Source organism: Rhinatrema bivittatum, chromosome 16 (genome assembly GCF_901001135.1).
Source record: "Rhinatrema bivittatum chromosome 16, aRhiBiv1.1, whole genome shotgun sequence".
NCBI classification, from domain to species: domain Eukaryota; kingdom Metazoa; phylum Chordata; class Amphibia; order Gymnophiona; family Rhinatrematidae; genus Rhinatrema; species Rhinatrema bivittatum.
This window is the reverse complement of record NC_042630.1, coordinates 31413154-31428545: the sequence shown is the minus strand read 5'-3', so window position 1 is coordinate 31428545 and position 15392 is coordinate 31413154. Positions and strand designations below refer to the sequence as shown.

The following is a 15392-nucleotide window of genomic DNA, read 5'->3' as shown; positions in this document are numbered from 1 at the left end:
TATTTTTCCTCTTTTGTCTCAATGATTACCTTCCAGCCCCCCAAAAAAATCACTTATCTCCACAGCATTCAGTGGTAGTATGGTCTTGATCCTACTGAGTGTCATTGCTTGTGACTAGGAGTCAAGATTCCACAATGTTTTCCGCCTCCCAACCAGCCAGGGGTTCGAAGTCCCTGCCCTACTGCTGTTTTTTCTCTGTGACTATGAGGAAGTCACTTATAACATGCCATTAAACCTCCTTGTGCCAAAGTTTATCTGGCCACAACCAAGTACTGATCCACAGGAAGGTGACCATAGACTGAAGAGGATCTATAACAGCTGACTTGCCCTTTCATCTGGTAGAGATCTTTCTTGTAGAGTAGGGTTAACTCACCAGGGCAGGGAAGTGTTTGAAGGACCCTTCACTGCCACACTGCCTGTGATGCATCAACCCCGGCCCCTTAACCTAGAGTCAAATAACAGACTCTATGTTCCAGCATTGTCAGTGTGGAACAACCAGAGAAGAAAGGTGACGTGGCCAGAAAGAATGGATGCATACAGCCTGAGTAGGATGACCATTGCCCCACAAGTGTGAAGTCACATCTGCAATAACTTTGAGGTTGTTAGCCCAGTTCTCACCTGAAGGACATGGTGAACCACACGGCCATCATCATGAGGGTAACGCGGCGGTACTCTGGAGTGAAACACTGTAGGAAGTTGGCCCAGACCTGGGAATCCATAACCAGAAGTGAACACGTCAAGACATTTTTCTACCACAGTAGAAGAACAATTCCTTTAATACTTTTTCATGGCTGTCCTGCACTGTGAGAGGACAGTGATAGGGAGAAGCAGAGATAGAAAAGCAAGCGATATGGGTAAAGGCAAAGAAAAAACTGAGGTAAGAAAGACGGGAGAGAGGCCCAGAAATTGTAAGATTCAAGAAAAAATATTCTTTAGTTAGAAGCCAGTTATCTCTTTCATATGACTGTTTTGTCTTCTCTTTAGTGCTATAGGAGGAATTGCTAATGGGATCTCAAGGACTTTGTATTCTGGCAGGAGAGGCAGGTCTTCAAATAAGAGCAGGACTCTAAACATATTGGGGCAGATTTTAAAAAAATACGTCTGTGCGTATTTTTGTTCGTGCGATCGGTGCAAACAAGAGTACGCCGGATTTTAATAGATACGCGCGTAGCCGCGCGTATCTATTAAAATCCGGGGTCGGTGAGCGCAAGGCTGCCTCCGTTCCCTCCGAGGCCGCTCCAAAATCCCCCAGCTGGGGGGGGGGCTGGTCCGGAGGCCTCGGTCACACCCCCGGAACGCCCCCGAACATCATGCCGCCCCCCGACATGCCCTCCCCCAGCAAAGCCCCAGGACTTACGCGCGCCGCTGAGCCTGTTCAACATAGGCTCAGCACGCGCAGGGGAAGCTTGGGGCATGTTATCGGGGGCGGGGGGGGGGGGGGGGTACGCTCATATCTTACGCGCGTACCCCTTTGAAAATCTGCTCCATTACAGGTAAAAGGACATTGCCGTCTGCCAAAAGTCCCAGGATAGCTCAGGTTCAGTTGAAGGATCTAAACCATGCCCTATGCATGTGTCATGTCCTTATTTCTTACAGTAAGTTTGGTTAAAAGGGCAGATTTTTGTACTTGGTTACCTGTTGTGAAAGGTTCAGCAGACGAATGGCCCAGCGCCGATACCAGGTACCAGTGTCCAGCTGGATCTCAATCAGCTCATCCTCCTGTTTTATTGTTTTTATCTGAGTCACCTGTGGGAAGAAAGAGTTTAGCAGGCTTAGGTTATGTCCTCCTTCACTTTGAGTGCCTCCTCTTAAGATAAAAGGACTTGAGTTGCGGAACTGAAGAAGTGAACATGACTAATTTAAGCCCTGAGGTTAAACAAATGAAAAACTCCATGACAGACAGTAGAGAATAGGTGCCCGACTCTTACAGAGAACACTCGTTCCGGGTGACCTTTAGCCCTCATATTGGTGTCGTGTACTTGCTTCAGAACCATCCATGCCTCATCATGTTTTCCGTTCTAGAATAGAAATCAAAGTAGAATAGATCATAGTGCAGAAGTGAGAGATTCTTGTGGAATACTTGCACACCACAAGCACCAACCACTCAAGAAGAAGGGCCATGGTCCCCCCTACAGTGTCTTCCGCTAGTTATGAATTGACGCAGTGCTTCCTCCACCTTTCTTTCTTCATGAGATACTCAGAATGGAACATTTGTACCCCTCTTCCCCTGCCTGCAAGCCACCCAGAATGCAGTCAATGTATCATCTTCCCCTGTGTCTCTGAGAACCCAGAATGCAGTGGCTTTACCTCCAGAAAGAAACGGGGACTTTCAGGCATGGTCGTTAGAGCCCCGATGGCAAAGACAGAGGGGAAAGCGCAGACCAGCACAAAGACCCGCCAACTATGGAACTGATATGCAGAGCCCATCTGAAAACTCCAGCCTGAGAGTTAGAAAAGGAGGAAAGACCTCTCTTAGCTTACCAAATATATGTATATGTAAATAAATATCTATATATCTATATCTATAGATATATAGAGAGAGAGATAGCACATAGAAACATTGGGGAGGGTTGTGAAAAGTGAATAATTGATTTGCAGTGCTTTTTGATGTTCCTAAACTGAAAAGCTCAGGCATGAAGTCACTTGGAATATGCAGAGAATGTTCTGTAAAAGAGATGCCATTTGTATACATAAGAATTCTTGGAATGGTATTAAATACCGTGCTGTGATTGGCTGCTTTTTTGAAACATAATTTGTGGTTCTGTGATGGCTCCTGCAAAGCTTTTAACCAACTGTCCGTGGAAGGTTGGTTAGATTCATCATTCCACACATTATAAAGACTGGAGAGGAGGATTGGACCATTTCTCTTACCATAGTGAGGAATAATGGCCCAAGCCATAGCAGAGGCATAGATTCCCCCAATCATCCAGAACATGCAGAGCCAGCTCAGATGTTCTCCCCTCTTCTCTTGGGCCAGGAACTCAGAGAAGTAGGAGAAGACAATAGGGATGGAGCCACCAATGCTGGAAAGATACCAAGCTTTAGCACACTCAGAATTGATTGAGTAACAGAGCTAATGAAGGGTTATCTTAATGATGAAGAATCTCCTTGCTGATGCCTCAGCATCTCAGGACTGCATCAGTGTATAAAATGTCACTGTTACCAAAACACATCTATTCTACAGTCAGACTTGCCACCCCACTCACCAATAGGTAACATCATTCCATTGTAGATATCAATAGAATCTAAGATATGCTTCACATTGTTGACCTCAAGCATTCCAAAGGAGTCTTTAGATGGAGTGTCACTCTTTCTTCCTATTTCTGTGCTTATAAACCATGATGGAGTCTTACTCCTTCCTCCCAGCCCTGACCTTACATCATTTTGTAAAAGGCTCTAAAGAAATCTCCTTCATTATGACTTGTAGATCACTTTGTTTGTTCAGTTTCTCAATTTTGAACTAGTTTGTTGGGAAAACAATTTCATCAAATTATCAAACATGACAGTAATGGCAACCAAGCAGTTTAAGAGTGTGCTTAACATTGGACATTGACATGCCAAGGGATCCAGGGTTGTTTGGCTCGCCTCCATGCCTCATTGGGAGGTCCAAGTGTGGCATTAACTGCTGGTAACCCGACTCTCTTTGTTCCTCACTGCACAACTATTCCTATAATAAAAAGAAGGTGATACGTAACTTGCCTTGAGCTACCACTGAAAAGGCGGGAGCCAAATACACACTAAATTAATTAAATAAATATGCTATTTACAGCTATTTCTCAAGAATGCACATCTGCTCTAGTGTGACAGTCTAATATGGCCTCTTAAAGAGGCGTTGGCAGGCCATGCTGTGGCACATATCACCAGCCCTTTTAATTCCTTCCTGTGCCGCAAGAATTTCAGCCTCTGTATTTGAAACAAAGCCGATTCCTTTTGGTTTATCATCAGCATGATGCTAACAAGCTGTAGTGTTAGCACACAAGCTCTATCATTATTCACACTAGGTAGGAACCTTCAGAACCTGGCAGTTGGGTAGAGGTGGTGCAAATATTCATGGACGTGTATAAATAGGTGCTTGGTTTCCTCTGAAAAGCAGTATAATTTCTTCAGCAAGTTTTACTGCAGGCCTCCAGGGTAATCATTCATATAGTACCCTTCCATCAACTTCTACATGCCGGATATTAATAGGTTGGCTTGGACAAGTACCTATTTTCACAGTGGATTATAATTCTAGAGAGGCAGACAGTCTCTTTTTAGAGGCAATTAACATGTTTTCAACCCTCTCGCAGTGCGCAGATCAAGCCTATGCCCTCCAGTATAGTAGCAGCTTTTCTCTTGAATCACTCTAGGACATGCATTGGGAAGTGTTTTGCTCCAGCTGTGCGCTAACTGGCTTTGTTAAATTATAGGCTTCCCTGGTAGAAACCCCTGGACCAGGCTGAACACCAACACTTAAAAGTCACAGAGGAATGGCTGGGCTTACCCGACTCCAGAGAGAAGTCTGCAGAAGAGGAAGGTCCCATATCCCTGCACAAAGGAGGAGAAGAAGGCAAAGACGCTGTTGACCGAGAGTGAAATTAGGAGGCACTGGCGCCGGCCAATGCGGTCAGCCAGGCCTCCCCATAAAAATGCACCGACCATCATCCCCAAGTACACGATGAGCCCTAAAGAGGAAGCAAGAACAAGAATCATTATTATGAGCCTAACAGGAGGAGCTGCAGGGCAGTCTGGGGTGCATTGGCAGAGTGTTTGGGATGCTTGCATAGCACCAGCTTTCACTATTGCCTTTCTTCCTCCCCATCTCCTGATCCTAAGTCCACATGGAAACAGCTGCCTGTTGGATGGAGATGGATTGTGAGAATTCTAGAGGACTACAGAAGGCACATCTGGCCATCCATTGCTCTTTTATTCTAATGGCTGTGCTACAGTCTCCGGGTTACTTCCTCTCAGTGCAGACTGATCAGAGTCTCTCAGGGGAATGCGTTCAGCCCCTGCTCCCTGGTCAGTTTGTTCTCTTGGGATGTTAAGCCAGTGACGTCTCCTTCACAGTGCAGGAGCTGCAGGGTATGGGCTACAGGGCGTTCCAAAGGACAGTTACAAATCTCCCTCTCTCCCAGCCCAGACCTCCCCAGCTTTGCCTTGCCCGGTTTCATCTCATCCATTGTCTTTTGTTTACAGGCCTGAAAGCCACAGACTTAACGTCAATGAGAAAGTACGCTCAAGTACAAAAAAATTTAGGAAGGTTTCCTTTTTAAAGAACTAGAGCTAAAAAGAAAATATCAAACAAGGTAAAAAAGGAAAAAGGATCAAAGAAAGCAAAGGAAAGCAGTGTGAGGGGGACCTGGAGTGTGCTAGAGAAAAGCAGACGAGTGCCTGAGGACATAGTGCGGGTCGGTGCAGGCTATTTTGGTCCCGTTTTTCCCATCTGGATTGGCACAGCAGTCAGGGCGCCGCTGTGCGTCACCAGCATGTGAGGCGACAGTCTTGTGTGACAGCGCCTCCCAGCCTCCCTCCCTCCGTCACGGCTCTGCTGCTGCTGCACAGCTGCCCACGTTCCCATCAGAATGAGGATGATAGCAGCGATTCCCCGGGGAGATGATGCTGGCGATATGACGGGGGGAACAGAAGGGCCTAAATTCAGAATTGATATCGGTCCTGGTTTTGCCCTTGGCTATCTCTGTGACCTTGGGCAGGTCAACTTTAGCTTGCTGATCTTCAGATACAATGCGCAGTGCGCAGGACTATAGAGGAGTCTCTTTGCCTTTCTGTGCCCGGGGACCAAGCCAGTACTGTGAGCAAAAAAAGCAGTATCAGCTCGGGTGCTCAGCTTATGAGAGAGGTTACATGCAGGCAGAGACTAAAGCTCACGCATTGCATTTTTTCCATCCTCTTCCTATGACAGCAGTGATAAACTGAAGCGATTAGTGCACCAGATGTGACATCATTGTTTTATAAGTTGCTTTTGGTGCTGTGATGCTGTTTTATTCAGCCTCCAGCCAGTCTGCCTGCCTCTCTCTCTCCCATACATACAATTGTTAAGGTCATCAGCCACTCTCAGTTTTTTCTCGACAGACTGATTTTACCCCATGCATATACAGTTCTGGGGTCCCTCCCATACATTTGCTAGGGTTATCAGCCTGTACCAGTTGTCGGAACAGGCTGAGCACCTGATAGGTTTATTTTACCTCATTGGCATCTGTACACACTACGAGGTAGATTTTAAAAGGTGCGGGCGGTGCGCACAGGGGGAGGCCTAATTTTGTAAAAGTATGAGCGGCGACGAAATCAGGCCTCCCCCCGTTCCCTCCCAGTCCGCTCCAATTTAGGAGTGGACGGAGAGGGAACTTCTCTTACCCCACCCTACCTAAACCCCTTCCCTCTTACCCTCTCCCCACCACCTAAACCCTACCTTTTTGTTTTGTTTTTCAATTTACTTCAGCTCTCAAACTGAAGTAATTTACGCCAGTGCGCGCTTCCCCGGAACAGCGGCTAATGACCGCCGTCTCAGCCGGCCTCCGCCCCCTTTTCAGGGCCCGTCGATTATGCGCGTATTGTCACGTCACACGCGCGTGGCCGGGCCCTTTTGAAAATGTGCATGGTGCGTGCAGGGCCCGGGCCACGTGCGTTAAGTGACAATATTTGCGCACGTGGCCGATTTAAATTCGGCCGTATATGTGTAAGATCATCCTGACCTGGAAATGACTCTTGCACAGACAAACCCACAGAAATAATTCTGTCTCCCATGTAAATGCACACATTCTCTCCGTCTCACCCATCGTGTAGAGGCACTGGAGAAAAAAAAAGCCTGGGAACTGTACTGTTGCACTCAACGGAGGCTTGGAGTATGGAGCCAACCCAGCTCTCAGACTGACGAAACAGAACTCCACCCTCCCTGCTGCTGAAGGTTACATTAGAGCTTGCCAATATGCACTCTCTTGCTATCTGCAGGCTCTGAATCTGACATTGGTGGGAGAGATGCTATATCCTGTTTTCTTTTTAATGGGAAATTAACGATTAGGACCACAGGACCGCCAATGCAATCGTGCCAAAGGCTGAAAACCCTGATTCCAGATAGCAAACGTTCGAAGGTGTCCGCTCGTCTCCAACGCACAGAGACAGTAATTGCTGTACAGAATTGGCATGAATCTCCCTCTCGTTAATCGCAGAACAGCTGTTTGCAGCTTGGGACCTCAAAGGGGGGGGGGAGGGTAGGGAGGGAGGGGTCTGCTGTTCTTACATCCACTCTCCAGGGCAGCCTGCTTTGACTTGAATTATAGGAATGGCTGAGATGCTGCCCTGGCCCCGCAGTTTCTAGGAAAATGATTTTCAACGACCTTCGGTTCGCTCTGGGCAGCTCTGCCCACAGCCCTTGTGTACATGCACAACATACACAGACTACTTGAGGGCCCAACCGCAAACTCTGGAATCATTAATGGCCAAATCATCCAGATCTTTTCAAAATAAAATGCATTTCCGTTTTGTCGTTCTTTTTTTTTTTATATAAAACATGCTAAACATTTTTTTTTTGTGGTGGTATCGGTAGTTTTCAGACATTTTCATGGGCATTCTTGTTCTATAATGCTCTCAAAGGAGGCCTAAGGTCTAAGCCTTCTTAAAGTGCATCACCAGGGCATCGCACTGGTCATGCAAGTCTTTGAGTGCTCGGTCAATCACAGCATTCTGACATAGCCTTTCTCCTGCCTGCCCGCAGCCAGAGACCGTTTCACTGCTACACAAGGAAAGGAGTGGGGTTTTCCGTAAGCTTAAGAAAGATGATTAGAAATGATCATCAGAGGTGACATTTGTAAGCGCTTTATTGTGACTGTATTAGCTATGGCAAAAGCTTCCTTTTGTGAGATAAAAATCTCTTTTTTTTTTTTTTGGAGCCAGCCCAGTGACTCAGTGGTAGTGCTGGGACCTGGGGTGTAATTCCAGGTTCAGGTCTTTCGTTCCCTGAGTTGGACAGGGCTGGGGAGATGCTGTGAAAGCAGCATTCACAGCTCCTGGAAGGAGATGGTGTGTGTGTGTTTGTCAGAGTCATCATGCAGTGGCGACACCTAGTGGCCAGATTTAGAGTCCAAGATTGCAGGGTTCCAGGAACTCTCTGGTGCATGGTCCCAGGCCCAGGATTGTCACTGCAATGACTTGAGTAAAGTAAGTTGGCAGAGAGTATAATATAGGAGAAAAGAATCCCCAGGAAGTTGCAAACAAAGGCTCCTGGCACCAGATCCCAGCTGTAACTACAAAGGATCAGGGGCAACCTGGGGGCCCCTCCCCACACCAATAACAGCATCATCTCATGTGAACTTATCTACTTCCCTCCTGTTCTGTAAAGATAAACTCCTCTACAAAATATTGATTAAATCATCTAGCTTGGATGAGGCACTTTCATGATCTTCACAGTAGCCTTGAAATGTTTTGCAAGAATGTAAACTCCCTTCTTGCGCTTTAAGGAAAAATACACTGAGAAATAACTGTATGGGAAAGAAATGTTTCAGTGTCCCAAAAAATGTAGTGGGGTCAGGGTTGTTTTAGCCCCGAGAATTGACATTCCTGGCAGCTTGCTTTTCTAGGTGTTCCTGCAACCTCAGCTTCCAGATATCTGAGCTTCACATTTGAGCCTTTTCAGTCTCTGGAGTAAATGGAAATATTGCATTGTTCCTTATCTAAGGGGTCATTTTCTCTACTTTTTTTGCAAGGAAGAAATGCTGTTCCATTTCTCTATATTGTTAGTCCAGTACTGATACCTCCCCATCCCCAATAGCTCTGCCAATGTACCTCACTTCTGAACCACAGGAACCCTGATATTCCAATACTGAGAACCACACACACTAGCAGGCAGGAGGAGCAGCAGCAGATAAGCAACACTAAGCTGTCAGGGGCAAGGGCGTGCTGCAGAAACTGGGGGAGAGCAGAGGCCTGGGAACTGGGAAACTGAGACAGTGTTGGAGACGGGCTGCTGGGCTTGATGGACCTGGGGTCTGATTCAGTACGGCATATCTTATGTTCTTATGGGGGAAGGGGTTTGCAGGCCTAAGGCAGCAAAACAATGGGGGTGGTACGTGAGGAAGGTTTGCCCCCTCCTGCTGCTCAGGAGGAGGCTGCACTATGTACCATGGCCTCACAGGGGATGAAGAGTGCAACCATCCCTGTGCCCCACCCCCCTCTCAATGTAGTCCTCCTCCCAATGTGACCAAAGACCTTAGACCAGCCACCTTGTCCAAGGCTGATCTGGGGTGAGAAGAGGAAGAGTTGCTCAAACAGTGCTTTGGGCCTCCTCCTCCTCCTCCTCTGCAGTGCAAGTCCTGATGGTTCAAAGCACAAGTTGGGCCCTGAGTGGCAGAAGAGAAGGATGCAGCCCCTCTCCCTCTTCTCTCTCTCTCTCTTCCTTTACCCATCCAATGTGTTCTCATTCTCTTCTTCCCCTCTCTTTCCATCCCTCAGATCACTGAATGCAGTGTCTGGCATTTTGGGGGTCTCCATTTCCGTTTTATTCTGCTTCTGGTGAGGGCTTGTTTCTGTTTGGATTTGTTGAAATCACTGAGCCCCTTTTGTTGGTTGTTTTTTTTGTGAGGACAGTAGGGGGTTATAATGGGCCACTGAGCCTGGGGGTAGAAGGATAGGGATGTGATGCCATCTCAACCCTCGTTTCAGGCAGAAGAGTGCCTTCAGCCAGCCCAGGGTTTTATGCAAGTAACGCACTTTGAAAATCAAGCCCTAAAGTATTCTACTAAAATGTTAAATTGGGCAGAGGCTAGATGGTCACTCCCTGACGGTTTAGAGAAATCTCTCTATCTCTCTGCTGGCTTTGAGAACGGAACAGCCCCGGTGCCAGTGAAAGTTCCTATTGTCAAAGGGCATCCCACATGCATTTGAAACTAAGGAAAGTCCTGTCAGTCCAAGCAGTGTTAATATTACATTTTTGCCACCCCTGCTGTTGCCAACCTCCCCCCCCCCCCTCTCACTTCCTAGGAAGGACGGATTTTGTCCAAGGCAGAAGCCTATGGTAGTGCTGCGATAGTGAGGTCCTCAATGGCAAATCTCTGCCTCCTTCAATAGGATTTGCAGCTGAACCATCTAACAGGGTAGACAGTGGGGAGTTGCCAGTCTAGGATCTCCCCAAAGCTAGTGCTTCCATTAAGGGGGGGTCGCTTAGAGAATCAAATGTTTGGGGGGGTGACAAAATCCCACCAGCACGTGGCCCAGAGCCAATACCGCCAAAGAAAGGAGCAGTGTGCCGGGGGGTGAGTTGAGGGAGGACAGTGCATGACCGAAGGCTTGCCTAGGATGCCAAATACTCCTGCACCAGTCCTGGATCTGCCACAAAGGTTTGCAACCCCAGAACTTCGCCACTGCAGACACAGAACTTGTAAGGAAATCCAGGCCCTGAGCCCAAGCTTCTGATTGCTTTGTCTTGCTTATAATTAAAAAAAGCAAAACAAAACAAGAGCAGCTTTCATTCAGGACTCTACAGGTGCCTTACAATAAATCAGTGGCTTCTAGGTAGTACTTTTGTGATCTATAAGAATGTGACCCCCCTTCCCCCCCCATCCATCTGCGCAGTTGGAACTGTTGGATCTGAATCCTAAATTGGTGCAAGGTAAATACGCTATGATGTGAGAGGTAAGCTCCTGAAAGACTTGTAAGAGATGATTCCAATTGTACGTCTATGACAAAGCTCATAGGGGTGAATTTTAAAAGCGTTGCTTGCACTAAATGGCCCATACATGTGGGCCATCCACGAGCAATGCGCATTTTAAAAGCCGGACATTATGCACTCATATATATGGGCGTGAGTAAAAAAAATGGGGAGCTAAGGCATCCCGGGGCAGACCCAGTAGTTACCTGCATTAAATCTGGCAGCCGCAGCATGTGGCGGCTCGTTAGCCGCAATATATTTGTTGCTGCGCCGGATGCGGTGTAAGTCTGCAGAAATAATTTGCTAGGCCTAATACGCCAGAGTGAGGGGTCCAAGTCAACTGGGGGTGGTGCAGGCTGAAGAACCAGAGGGGTCTGGATGACCTTGAGATAGACTGGGCAAATTGGTGGAGTAATTGGTAAAACTGGCACTATCCCTCATGTGAGCATGTTTTAAAATCTGCTTCCCTGCACATCGTCCTAAGGAAGATACATGACGTATGTTTGCTTGAGCACATACATGCAGTAGGCATATTTTAAATCATACACACACAAATGCATATATGATGTGCGCTCATACGTGTGTGTATGGGTGCCCACGCGCTTGTTTTAAAGTTACCGTCATAGTGAGTTTGATTCCATGCTTTGCTGAGGCTCATGGTTTCAGAGATAAGAGAAGACATCTTGTCCCTGACTTTCATGGAAAGGCTTTTTCATCTCTAATTAGAGTGCCAAAAATATCCCCCAATGTCACTTGGCAGGAACGGAAATCACTTTCTAACTGCAGAGCGAGAAATCACGCCAGGCAGAACTTGTAGAAATGTGTGAATTTGCATTGGGTTTATTAAGTGTTCGCTTGATCTGCTTAATCTCGTGTCCCTTTGGGACCACTGAGTGCCTGTACAGCCTGGGGTACCACCTAGCGGTGATGGTGGGGAGAGCGAGGAGGGGGGAAGATAATAGGAGGCTCCATCTGTTGAAGCTGTCTTGTGAAAAGGAGCTATATTAGTATGCTTCTGACTCTGTTTTTGGCAGGGGATTGCAAAGAATAATTTCTCATTCATGTGAGAAGGAAATGGGGTCTGATCTCTTTTAAGTGTGCAGCTGTCCATAAATAAAATAAAATTAGAAAGGAAGATTAACCAGAGGGAAAGAGCACAATAATCATCTCAGAATATACCTCCCCTGGGATTGCACATTTACTGACTTTCTCCATTTTCTCAGGATAAGTCGATCCAGTCCTAATTTTACCTCCCATTCCAGACACGCAGGGACCTGTAATTCTGAAATCCCCTAAACTAACAGCACTACAAGTCTCTGTATACAGTGGGAGTAAAGTATGGACTGGATTAACCTGTCTTGAAAAAAAATAATATGGAGCAGGTTGGTAAGCCTTGAATCCAAATCCATTTATTGCCTTCTTGCCAGCTTCCAGATCTGAAAGCCGACCGAACAGTATTTTGTATTCATTCAGGATCAGAAACAGTAGGTTCCAGTGTCTATAAGCAAGGTGTGTGGAATTTTCTATAGGACAGTGCATGGCAAGAAACCCCGAATGCCACTGCTGCTAATGGAGGCTGTTGGGAATTTCTCACCAGTTACATTTCCTGAGTGGGAACATGCACTAAACTCAAATACAGATGGAAAACCAAATAGACTTACCAAGCATTCCCTTGTTTGAATCAGATAAGCACATGTCTTTCTCTGCACTAGGCAGGACAAATCCCACCACAAAGATCTCCACTCCATCCGCCATAAGGGCCAGTCCTAGAACAAAATACAGTGTCCACTGGAATCGTCCATGGCCACATTCCTGCAAGATCGTCTCATACTGCTGGGCAAGTTCCTCCTTGTCCTTCTTCTTTTCACCTTCCAAGTCATCAAAGTCTCTGAACTCACTGACAATCTGCTGGTTATTAGTGAGGTGGTCCCCTTTCATGGAATCAGCATGAGGGATGCCCTGGTATTCTCCCTCATAAATCTCATCATCTTCATCGTGGCCCTCTGTGGCATCGCTGGAGGCCCCTTCTTCATCGTTTTGCTGGTCACCCCGGTAGTAACCATCCTGAGGCTGGTAGTCATCATCGTCATCTTCCTCAAAGCGCGTGTAGGAGCGTTTTGTGTATTCATCCTGCATTCGGTCCACGCCTTTGCCTACCTTCTTGGTGGCATGCCTCTTGACTTCCTTGGCAATGTCTTTGGCCCCTCGTATAAAAGCAGTCCGGTCTCTGAAGGTTTCATCCATGTTTTGAATTTTCAACAAATGAACTAGTTTCTTCTGGTCTTGCCCTCTTCAGAGCACAAGGCTGCCAGATCTATTGAAGATATCAAATAGTTTAACTTTCAGCACTTACAGCTTTGGACAGCTCCCTTTCTCCTGCTAGAGCTGGAGGTGTCAAAGGATTTCAATAACCCTGAGGCAAAAGGCAAAATTACAAACCTATTCCTGATTAGCTAGATGGGAAACAGTCCAGCTTCTGAAATCTGCTAGCTGCTTTTGATCTGTTCAATAAATTTAATCCAAATTTGACAAGAAATTGATAACAGCTAGAATCGATTCAGGATTATTGTTCAGGCTACATTAATGTCAGTTGTCCTAGAAATAAAACAGAGAAGGCATGGTTAAGAAACAGAAGTCATTTGTGTTTATCTCATACTCCCTGCATATTTTTTGTAAAACATATACTTGGGAAGATTATGATGACAATGAATTGGTTATACTTTGGCTGACTGCCTTTCTGCATCTTTAGCTAGATTCTGCAGTGATTATCTAGGAACTGCTTTAGACCAGCATTTAGGATTGGGAAAGAAGACACATATCATTAGGCTGAGATCAGGAAACATTGCAACAAATATCAGAGAGATAAAAGTGGTCACCAAAGCCCCAAGATACAATAGATATGTGAGCTAAGGAGATTATGTTCTCTAGTACATATTCCCTTCTCGTACATTCCACTCGTCGGATAAGTCACTCCTATCTATGCCCTTCTCCTCTACTGCCAATTCCAGACTCTTTGCTTTCCACCTGACTGCGCCGTGTGCTTGGAATAGACTTCCTGAACTGGTGTGTCATGTCCCCTCTCTTGCCATGTTTAAATCCTCGCTTTTAAATCTTACGCCTGGCTGTCTGCTTTTAGTCTTGTTAACTAACTTTCTTTTCTTTTTAACCATTGTCTTGCTTTATGAAATACACCAGGTCTCTTGTCCTGTATGTTTGTCTTATTAGATTGTAAGCTCTATTGAGAAGGGACTGTCTTTTTGTATGTTTGTACAGCGCTGCGTATGTCATGTAGTGCTATAGAAATGTTAAGAAGTAGTAGTAGTAGTAAGGATCTATTATGATGCCAGAACTTAAGAGCTTGAAAATTGTAAGCCCTTTGAGAGGAAGGGTGGGCGAGTTGGAAGCAGCAGCACAGATGACCAGGAGGACTCGCAGTGTGCATGAAAGGACTTTGAGACATGATGAAATGAAGAGTCACTGAAGAACTAGAGAGGTTTACCTGGAATGGAATTGAATGTTCAGGAAAAGTGCCAGGCTGACCACTCTAGTAAAAGAAGATATTAATTTAGTCTCAGGGGATTTATGGATGGGGCAGCAGTGGTGCAAGATTCCCTACCCTCTGTCCTGCCAACAAGACCTCCTTTTGCTCTAGCCCATGTAGAGGGGTGAATGGGCTCCATTCCATGTTACTGGGACTGCTAACTAGTGCTTCTTTATTGCTATAGCTCTCCCTCCATCACAAGCTAGACTGGAACTGAATCTTAGCACTTAGAGAGAGAGCAGACGGTGGTGACGTTCTCTTGTTACCACCCTGAGAGAGATGTGAACTGGCAACATCAAGTTGAAAGATTGCTCATTAGCATAACATAATTCAATAATAATAATTAAATCAAATACTTCAGACTACTTAATTAGATCAAATACGTTTATATTATAGACTTGATTGATAATAAACCATTTTAGTCACAAGAAATCAGAGGCTTAGGACAGCGGAATAACACAGGCATGTGAGCTATATCATTTGGGATCCTTGAGATGGACGAGCTGGTAAGCTTGTAAATATAATGAAGCTTCTTTTATGATTCCTTGAAGAGAGGGGGGCCATTCACTCTTCTTCAGCTTATGCATTCATTCAATATAATCAGAAGTCAAACACTAGAGATTAAAATGCCCAGATAATTTCTTCATAATTCAAAATGTCAAGGTAGCACATTTCCTTAAATTATTAGCATATTCCACCATGACCTTCTGTCCCAAAGAAAAGACGTGTTCAGATGATTGGAAGAGCCTTGTCTACCTAATTTCCTTCTCCGCATTGTCTTTATACACTGACTTCCTTGAGGAACAGATTAATAAAACTTGCACAAAAATGTTAGCATGGGCTCACAAAAATATGTAATGTAAATATGTAGTGTAAAATGATTTAGCATGCTCGCAATAAACTTATCAGAAATAGTGTGGTCATGCTATTCTCAATCACGGAAACCTGAAAATATATTGGTTAAACAGCATGAGCTATGCTACACTGATCATTCTCAGTTCTCTTTTCCTCTTTGCTCTTCCTCCTGGCTTCAAGGGATGTATGATTAAATCTGGCATATGGAGGTTGCTTGTCAGTGTAGAAGGAAGAAGTGGAAGAGCTGGTACACGCCAGGTGAAAAGGTCAAAGAAGAGCAGAAAACTGATATGACTAGGTATGTACAACCATCTATCTTACTAAGGATCTCCAAAAAGTGATCTCAGAGCACGTGGTTGG

General features: G+C 45.7%; 1 protein-coding gene across 3 annotated transcripts in view; it reads right to left on the bottom strand.

Moving 5' to 3' along the window:
* The window catches only part of SV2A (synaptic vesicle glycoprotein 2A), a 43911-nt gene that overhangs the window by 17658 nt on the left and 10861 nt on the right, over positions 1-15392 (bottom strand). For 2 of the 3 annotated variants that reach the window (XM_029581089.1, XM_029581090.1), the window contains exons 1-7: positions 12298-12880; positions 4481-4661; positions 2872-3023; positions 2308-2441; positions 1929-2018; positions 1636-1746; positions 619-707 (exon numbers count right to left, since the gene is read on the bottom strand). In XM_029581089.1, coding sequence (XP_029436949.1) covers positions 619-707; positions 1636-1746; positions 1929-2018; positions 2308-2441; positions 2872-3023; positions 4481-4661; positions 12298-12880 — 1340 coding nt within the window. Of the gene's footprint in view, positions 1-618; positions 708-1635; positions 1747-1928; positions 2019-2307; positions 2442-2871; positions 3024-4480; positions 4662-12297; positions 13232-15392 lie in introns of those variants that run through there. The other variant, XM_029581088.1, reaches the window with a different exon arrangement.